The sequence below is a fragment of the Pygocentrus nattereri genome, chromosome 6 (assembly GCF_015220715.1).
Source record: "Pygocentrus nattereri isolate fPygNat1 chromosome 6, fPygNat1.pri, whole genome shotgun sequence".
Lineage (NCBI taxonomy): Eukaryota > Metazoa > Chordata > Actinopteri > Characiformes > Serrasalmidae > Pygocentrus > Pygocentrus nattereri.
Genome location: NC_051216.1, coordinates 30,940,999 through 30,950,460, shown reverse-complemented (window position 1 = coordinate 30,950,460; position 9,462 = coordinate 30,940,999). Strand labels below are relative to the sequence as shown.

At 37.5% G+C, this 9,462-nt stretch overlaps 1 protein-coding gene across 2 annotated transcripts; it reads left to right on the top strand.

The window, feature by feature from the left end:
- The first annotated feature begins 332 nt into the window (after window positions 1-332).
- Window positions 333-7,072, top strand: si:dkey-192g7.3. Of its 2 annotated transcripts, none has more exons than XM_037539067.1 (6): window positions 333-434; window positions 2,021-2,061; window positions 3,598-3,915; window positions 4,039-4,080; window positions 4,680-4,798; window positions 5,098-7,072. In XM_037539067.1, exons 1-6 carry the CDS (start codon window positions 421-423, stop codon window positions 5,149-5,151), a joined length of 588 nt encoding a protein of 195 aa, XP_037394964.1. In that variant the 5' UTR covers window positions 333-420; the 3' UTR covers window positions 5,152-7,072. The 2 variants fall into 2 exon arrangements, with proteins under 2 accessions (XP_037394964.1, XP_037394963.1); XM_037539066.1 differs by having other exon boundaries at window positions 4,036-4,080.
- The last annotated feature ends 2,390 nt before the right edge of the window (window positions 7,073-9,462 follow it).

The window sequence follows — 9,462 nt, the reverse complement described above, 5'->3', positions numbered from 1 at the left end:
AATAGCGCCATCTTTTGGGAAAGCTGTGTAAAATTGACTGTCGAAGCGCCTGTTTTTCATGTAGGTGAAAGTTTAGAGGCAACGTGACAGAGTTTATTCAGCCTGGTCAGTCATAAAACGAGTCTGAAAAAGTACGCTGTGCTTGCTAAGTGTGGCAGTCAGTCAGTAAGTCATATCATGGCTGTAAGTGTAATAAAACGCAGACACGTGTCCAATAAACCGGCAGTTTGCGATGGAGCGCAGTCGTGGAGTCAAACGTGGGAGGGAGGGCGGGAGAGCGAGAGAGAGAGAGAGAGAGAGAGAGAGAGAGAGAGAGAGAGAGTGGGCGAGAGAGGAAAAAGACCAGTTTCACTCTCAGGAATCACATACAGTCTGGACTGTTTGACAGCAGTAGCTCACACTCCCAGATCTTCATGCAAAATGACACTGTCAAGGTAATTTATTCCACGTGTTTTCATTAGGATAGTGGCAGCAGCTCCAGCTCCGCTTTCACTGCTTGTTTAATTCGCTGTTGGGGTAATCTGAGTTTGGGTGTAGGCTGTTCCACCATCGCTGTTAGTGAAAGTTGGGTAACCTACTTAAGACTCTGGACTGGCGCTGCAGCTCGGAGTGTCTGTCTGTCTGTCACACACTCAGCGCTGCTCATGCAAACTGCGGCGGGTAAAATAATTGCTCATGAAGTTCTGGATGGACGTGGGAGCAGAAAAGTGACCGTACTAAACCTTTCCAGTCCACTTAAACAACCCATGAAGATGAACGAGAAAGAAGACAATCAAAACAAGAGCTTTATGAGTCTGTAACTGAGCTCTTGAGGCCATCGGAAGTTATTGATTGATAATTAGAAAGACACGGATGATCAGTCACTTACCTTTATTTTATTTATTGTTTATTCATATTATACTATTTATACTACTTATAATTATGATATTTGCTATTATACAATTTATACTATTATACTGTTTTTTATAATTTATTATTCTGTTTTATTTGGTTAATATGACCATTTATTAAGCCTTTGTCCTTATTAAAATAATAAACAAATAATAATAAAATATAATAGTAATGCAATAAAAATGAATATATTTAAATGTCATTGCATACAAGATAATTGGGGGTGGGGGTGGGGTATGGGGGGGGGTGGGGGGGGGGGGGCGCAAGTTGGGTTTCATTTAGAAGCCACAAACACTAAGAAACAGCCCTAATAATAGTTTGGATTTTGCTGCTGACTGCAGTTGTAGTCTCATTGTGTACCTTTTCTGTAAATGGGCCTTTGCCTTTCTCATTAGACACAGCTACAGGCTTAAGTACAGTCCATTTGACTGTTATCATAATGTCATGGCATCTGAAGAATCTGCAAAGAAGAGTTTGTGACAAGTTGCCAGTGAATTATATGAGAGAGTGATGAATGAGCCGGCATGCAAAAAGTCACTGGTGGACACACTGTCAAAGTTTTTCAAAAGTTTTTTTGACTTAGGCCTACTGTGTGCAGCCAGTTAAACTCTAATACTAAATACTAATTTGCCCTTTTGATTTTTCAAGACAGTTGCAGTCTGAAGTAAGAGTGGGCAATATGATGTTATTTAATTGTTACTGTGATAAATTACAGGTGACAGTGCACATATATGAGCATATTGTGGATAATTAGTCCTCTCTTTTCAATGAAACTAGCAGTTTTGTGTATGTAGTACTAATGAAACATGATACTGCTAGTTTCATTGAAAAGAGAGGATAATTAGTCCTGTTGGACTGCAGTTTATGCAGTGTATAATGTGAAATAAAAGCACTAATAGTTTTTTTTAACTGTGCTACTGCTGCTGCTTTGTGTCAGCTTCAACCTATCAAACCTCAGGAGAGAAATGAAGTATCATACAAATGTCTTAAAGTATCCTGATGTTATACTCTTGCCATCTCGGTCAGCCCCAGTTTGGAGAGCCATGTTGACATAGTTTGGGGAGAAATTGCATCAGTGCATGCTTAGTCTGTGACATGTCCTACAACCGGCCTGTTCTCTTTTCTTTAGGACTGTTAACTTGATGTGCATCCTGGTGATGTTAACAGTGGGTAAGTCTGTCTCTGTTCATAATTTTAGATATCAGACTTTGGAGAGTGTGGTCCAAACAATGTTTGTTTCTGCAGTGTCATAGGAAATCTGGATCAATAACAGCGTGTTTCCCTGTGAGACACATGGTAGATAAGAAACACAATCTGTTATTCTTTTCCTGACCCAGTGACAGAAATGTTTCCTTTTCACTGCACGTGCTAAAATAAATTGCACTGAATGATTCTGCTACTCTATTGTGAATGTCGTTTTTACAGTACGCAGTTATTCTGGGTGTGTGCATATTTGAATGAATCAAGGCTGTGATTGTTTTGTGAGAGTAATCTCAGATTATCTGATGACTCAGACTTTCCATTTCTGTTCTTAATCACTGAGACACTTTTTCTAGTAGTGACTGCAGTATCAAGAGTGAGGTGTTGTTCCAGGGTTAAGTTCCTTAAAAGGGGAGTTCCAGCGTTTTTCCAAAATTTCTGCATAGTTCAGTCCTTGAGCTATAAACAGAATGGTTCATCAAAGAAAAATCTGAAAAAATATGTTTCCTTTGAGGATTATTTTGCCTTCCAATGCTCCGCATGTACCTCTAAACCATGAATGGCTTTTAAAATATGTTTCAGGGCAAACCTTTATCATAAAACTACCATAAAACAATATCTCAGCCATTAGGCAGCGTAATCAGGACCATTTCATGTATAAACTTGTAAAGGTATTCAACTCTTCAGATGTTTGCTTCCTATCACTACCTCTGTAAACAATTCTGATTCGGTACGTTTTGCTAGAATAGAGCATTTCAGATCAGACCCCTCTGAATGACCATGTTTACATATTAACCATTGAATCATATGAACCTTTTGAAAAATTTGTGGAATTTCCCTTAAAGTGAGCTGATATTGTGTGAATGTGTTCTTTGGTGTATGTGACTGAGACAAAGAGAAGTAGTAAAGAGTGCTTGTACTGTAGCAGACAGATCATACGCAGTCCTTGTAATGAGGAAGTAGCTCTTGTGATCAAAAACAAGGTTATATTCTTGTACTGAGAGAAGGAGGAACTGAAGCTTGAAAACAAAGTCTGAATACTAATGAGCTGACATACGAGGGCCACTTTCACTTCTTCTTTTTCACCTCATTAGCATTTTATCAAAAATGTCATTTAGTCTACTATATTTATAATCATTAATGGACATTGTGTAAAAAATGGTACTATGTGACGTATTACTGCACACTTTAATGACACTTAATGTTACGCTCAACATCTATGCTAATTTACATTAGAGTACTGTATAGATATACTGTCGCCATTCAGCTGAGAGGCTTGAATGAAATGGGAATGTCGATTCAGCACTATTTCTCACAACTTGACGTCAAGCGGTCAATGGAACAGAATCTGCCTGCGTCTTTCGTGCGCAAAAGCTAATGTGAGCTAATGGCTCATTCCAAGTTATAATTTGCTTTTATGTAGTTCCTTTTTACAACATTTTATTTAAATATATTACTCATTTGAATATAGTGATTAAACAAATCCTCCATCTCTCAACTTTGCAGGTTGCACTGCAGCAGACATAGAAATGACAGCCTTCATTGGAGAAAATGTGCTCCTACCGTGTCCCTGCTCTGAAACAACTGATCAAGTGACATGGCAGATAAACGGCAAGCCAATTGTGGTGAACCACTATAATGCTGAGGACAACACACCACGAGATGATTCATTCACGAACAAGAGTCGCCTCTTCCTGCCCTATCAGAAAGGAAACTGCTCTCTTCTTCTGTTCCAAGTCTCCTCTGAAGATCAGAAGATTTTTACGTGTTATACTTTTAATGAATCTCATATGAATACACAAAATATTAATCTGACTGTTATAGGTAAGCACTTAAAAATTGAACTTTGATGCTTTACATTTAAAACTAGTTCACCGTAATGTAGTTCTGGTCATATAGTAATTCTACATAGTTGTCTAAAGTATCTGCTGTCAATCTTCTTAGCAGAATTGCCTGAAAGGGATCCTTCAACAGATCCTTTGCCTATAGGTGAGTCCAATATCAAGAAACCTTTCATTATTTCATCTTTCATTATTATTTCTTTTAGTTATTTAGGCTGGTAAAAAAATTGAATGGTTCCAATTTAAGTAAATACATTATATTTTGGGTTATTTTGACCAGAACACAGTGGTTAATGCATTTCATATATTTATATTTTGTAATATAATTAGGTACAGCATTTAAATGGGTTTTAAAAATGTGTTAAAAGCTTTCTATTTGGACTTAAATAAATAGAAATATATATAATTTCTCCAATACACTTTGGAAATTTTTCGATGTTTCATTTTTATATTGTTGTTGGAATAAAACCTAGTATCTCAAAACTTTTCAGGAGAAGGAAGACAAATTCCTAACTTTCAATCGAAGTCTATGTAAAAATATAGTATTCCAAGTAATATTGGGCCATTTCTGTTGGTCTGTTCATCATGAAATGTTCACATATGAAGGAAACCTAGTGTTTTCAAATAATGTCAAAAAAAGAAAAACAACAAAAATAGAGACACAAGGTTTTGTTCCGACAGTGACATCATTATTATTATTACCATTATGATGCAATGAAAAAGTCACAGTGACCTTGTTGTTTTTAGGAGAGACTAAAAAGCTTCATGCAGGTCTCTTGGTTGGAATTCTGTTAACACTTGCAGTGGTTTCAGGAGTACTTGGGTTCCTGCTGCTCAGAAAACAGCGTCAAAGGACACAAAGAATGGTACAAAATAATATTTCTATTATGGTGGAGATATTATCCTAATAACTCAAATTACACTATGTTCTCACTAATTACTTTTAAGAATTACAAATTGATCTGTTGCCTACTTTCAGGTTTTGAGTATTCCTGAATGAACTACTACGTTAAAGTCTAGTCTTTAGTTAGCATTAGCCGTTTCACAGCTAACTCACTGAATTTCTCTTAACTTGTTAAAGGCCAAATTATTGTTAAAATTGCAAAAATGGTTTTCCTGAGATGTCTTCAGTGCTTTAATTCAGATTTTAATAATAACATTACAGGGTTTCATGGATCCACAGGCAGGACTGCCAATGGTGAAACCCAGTCCCGTGTGACAAACATCATCAAGTAACATAATCTCATGTGACCCGTTATCATGGCTCTTAACTGTGAAGACGCCTTGGACTGAATGCGATCAACATGATTGTTGGGCATTAGGATGTTTGTTACTGATGTTGACCACTGTAACACACTCCGTCTGTATTTATATATACATTTGTACATTATCACAGGCAATTACATTATTGTGATCGAGTGAAAACAGGCAGAATGTTTTGCAATAAGGGAGTGAATACTGTGAATGTAGCTTGACAACACTTGTGGTTATAAGCATTCGTATTTCCCATGAGAACTTTCTCTCAGTGTTTTGATATTAAAGTGAGCATTGCTGTCTGTGGAGCGGAACAGGAAAAACTAGTCAGAGCTGACACACGAAACCTGCGTTTACCATTCCTTATTTTTGGGGGAGGCAGAGGTGTTGCAAAACAGTCACGGCATGAACAGCTCTTACAGCACCAAAGCACGTTCAGGTCTCCTTGTGTTTTATGTCATTTTGTAACCCCTACGACGATAAAGGAAAGTTAAATACACTCTAATGAAAACAGGCACTAAATTGTCACTGGTGTATGTCTTCAGCAGCCTTCTAGTCAGGCAGAAGGGAACCCTCAGAGCCTGCTAGGCCTTAAGAGAAAGCGTAATGATTTTTGGGAAGTCCAAAATGTTTAGTTCATTTTTTATTCTCTAAAATTCTGCCTATATTTAAACTCATCTATTACATTACTATTCTTGTTCGACTGTTCTGGATGGAAAATTCTACTGCTGAGAAGAAAATTATACAATCATGAATGGTTTTTCTCTGTGGTATCTAGGCAGATCTAGCTAAGTGAGCTCTCCTATTGGTTCAAGAGCTGGAGTGAAGGAACGCATTTGACCACTTAACTGTCAGCCTAATTAGGAAGTGACAATGGAATTAACTAATTATGTTTTGATCTCCAAATGGCAGGACCGGTATTGTGAGAAAAAAACGTCACTCTAGGTCTTCAGGAAGCCCTAGATATATCACTGACTGTTAATACGAGTGGAAGTTCTATACCAGAGCTCACTACTGAAAGTGTCACTTTGAAACTGATACATGGTACAATATATGCTAACTTGTCTGTCACAAGCTTTAAGTAAAACAAGGAATGTCTTTTAAAAGCTCCAAATGTCTGTGTAATGTTCATGCAAATGGCCAAGCACAAACAAACTACTAGAACCCCATATGGATGCTAGCAGAACTAAACTTTGTCACAGAGGTGGCTTTTTCCATTAGTTTTAACATGTATTGCTCAAATTTGAAGCACTAGCTATAGTGGTCATGTTTTGCCACTGTAGTTGGGGAACATAACTGTACCATATTATATTGCAGATCTCTTTTTTAAGTTGCATGGACTCCATACACACCCCATCTTGACAGCAGGCTTTTTTTCGTACCTTTGAGGATACATGTGCATTGTTTGCACAGTACCCTTTTCTTCTGACTTTGTTAAGAATATATTAAAAAGGAGACAAGAAAAAACAAACAGGAGAATTGTCGTCCCCCTGGACTTTATCACTGGCCCTCCCATTATGTTGCACTCTTTGTTATTTATATCTTTATATCAAGAGCCAAAGGTTAGTGGTGCTCACTGTAAGTTTTACTCTAGCTAAAAGTTCAAGAGGACTTTCTGTATGTCCTGTATAGTAGACTGACAACCCCACCTGAATGTTTCACTGTACTCTGATCATTTAGAGTAGATCATTTTTTAAATGTATGCATTGGCATTATGTTCACACTTAAACCTCCATCTTGGAAGGTTTTCTTCTGGTGTTTGTTTTTGTTCTAATGCTGTACTCCCTATGGGATATTTTGGCTTGCTTGTATTTAAAACAAATACTGATTAAGTGTATTTTTGAATGTTATTACTTCTAATAAACAATGTTTTGTAAATACTTTTATATACTGTGTGTTTCCATTAGTTTTTGCTTTCATGATGAATTCATAATTCAGACAAATTCAATGCAGCCAATAGGTGTCTAAAAGGTTGAATTAAAATATTATTATTTTAAGTTGATCTGACATTGTTCAGAGTGGAGAGCTAAACTGGGTTTGATCGTGGGCGAGTCAAACTGATTTTGAGGAAATGAAAGGCATGGTCAGTTGCCACGAGACAATAACGCAACTTCCTTGTCACTGTTGTGTACACTGGCTGGCCTTCAAATCCAAAAGGAGCTAATAAGCAACTTCACCTAAAAGGTACTAGAGTCCTTCCGTGAGATCAGAGCCCGCAGACATTCCAATCAGATTTTTTTTCCATGGTTTCAATTTCTTATCGGTCTTACCTAAAAACAGACTCCCCGTCTGAGTAAACACTATTCTATTTCTCTGTAAAATAACAGGGATAATTATAGCACCATTACATTGGACTTATGATGGATGGGAATATATATGGTGAAATATCTCTGGCTAAACCATCTGCCAAGCCTGTTATCAAGCCTAGACCTGAATGTCAGGGATTCTACCATTAATTACACAACTTATCTGTGACTGTTGCAAAAAAAACAGTTTTCACTATTCTGTGTGGACATGTCAAACCCTGCCAAACATGGAGAAAACAAAAAAATTATCAATGCTGAATAAAAAGAAAAATGTACCAGCTTTCAATCTCAGTTCCATACATATTCGAGTGATATAATAATCACACAGATAAACAATATTCTTAGAATTTAGATCAGTTGGAGCTCAGCACAGTATGGCACAGCAGCAGTTCATTGTTTGTTCATTTTTTTGCCTTTTTTTTTGCATTAATTGTCATTACTGCCGTATCTATACGTTTCTCATTACTGATATTTATAGTTCCTTTGCTTTTTTTAAATAGAAAAGGAGTCTTTACTACTTCTATGCCAATTTCATTTTATTTCTGTGCTCGTAGCTCTGTGGTCATTTTAATTGATTCATTTGCTTTCTTATCAAAGAGGTGGGACCTTAAAAGTAAAATAAACAAGTAACTGTTATTTTTCCACGATTTTATGGTCAACACTTTGGTGGAAATAGTGAACGGACTCTAACAAAAAAGTGTAGAAAAAGTGAAAAAGTGTTGGGAATCCACAAGACTGTCAGAATTCTGTTGGGGTCTAAAGGTAAATGATCACTTGATTAATCACCAAAATAACCACTAAATCATTCAGTTATGAATATAAAAGTAATATGAGTGCAGACCTTGCCTTTATTTATTTGGTTGTGTTGGGCGGAGTGAGTGCTAATTTGTAAAAAAGCTATATAACTCAGGAGAAACTGAGCAGTAGTGAAGTGGAAACTGCACGGGGGAAAAAATCATCTTGGAGTTTAAGACATTGTCTTTCACCTGCTCTTGAACTATTACAACTTTAGACTAAGGGCCAGTCCCATTTTTTATTTTTACCCCTACCACTTGCTTTCGAGTGTAACCCTTCCCCCTATGAAATGGGACGACCCTTCAAGAACCGGATACGTCATCAAGTTTTCTTTTGCGACTTTTACGTAAACAGACGAGACGAGGTTTTCTGGCCATTTCCAACATGCCGCCTCCAGCTGTGGTGATCTCACTTGTTTGTCACATGACAGGACAGGTGAATCATATTCAGTTTTCCTGCTTTGTCTCCATACTGCAGTAATAGTGGTATATCACACTGACATTTGCCTTTTATCCGAAGGAGACTGAAAAGCGTGGTGCTCCATTCATTCACAACTTCAGTTTTAAAAGTTCATAGTGAAGAGACTTTCTGAGGCCAGTAAAAAATTCTCACGGGGGCCTTGCCTCAGACCTCCTGGAACAGGCGTAGCTCCACTATCCATCTTGTTATGTCTAAAGTTGAAAGAATGCTATGTGGACTGATAAGGACAAAAATACACTCCCCAGCCACTTTATTACACTTGCTAGTAAAAGGTTGGACCCCCTTTTGCCTTCAGAACTGCCTTAATTCTTCATGGCAAATTTCAACAAGGTTGAAAAATTTCAATCAAACCATAAATCAATCAAACAAGTCACAGAATAAAAAAGAGCACAAACAAAAACCTACATCACTTCATTAACAGCTGCTATGGCTGCTCTGTAGGTGACCCTGCAGGCCTGCAGTGACAGCAGAGGAGGGGAAAGTTCAGCTCCTCACTGCTTAAATACATTTAGGGCATCATACACCTTCAAAAAGGGGGCAATTATCTATTATCGCCATCAAGAATTCTTCGGCCATATGAAGCTGAACTTAGCTCTTTAATCACCAGCTTCATGATCGATTTCCGGTTCCACCTTAAATGGTGAGGCAACCTCACGTACCAGAACGTAACTGCTGTGCCATTTAAGGTGGAATGG

Coding starts and splice junctions, on each gene's coding strand:
- si:dkey-192g7.3 (XM_037539066.1), top strand. Junction 2,062..3,597: donor CCTGGTGATGTTAACAGTGG/GTAAGTCTGTCT, acceptor TCAACTTTGCAG/GTTGCACTGCAGCAGACATA. Junction 4,081..4,679: donor AACAGATCCTTTGCCTATAG/GTGAGTCCAATA, acceptor TGTTGTTTTTAG/GAGAGACTAAAAAGCTTCAT.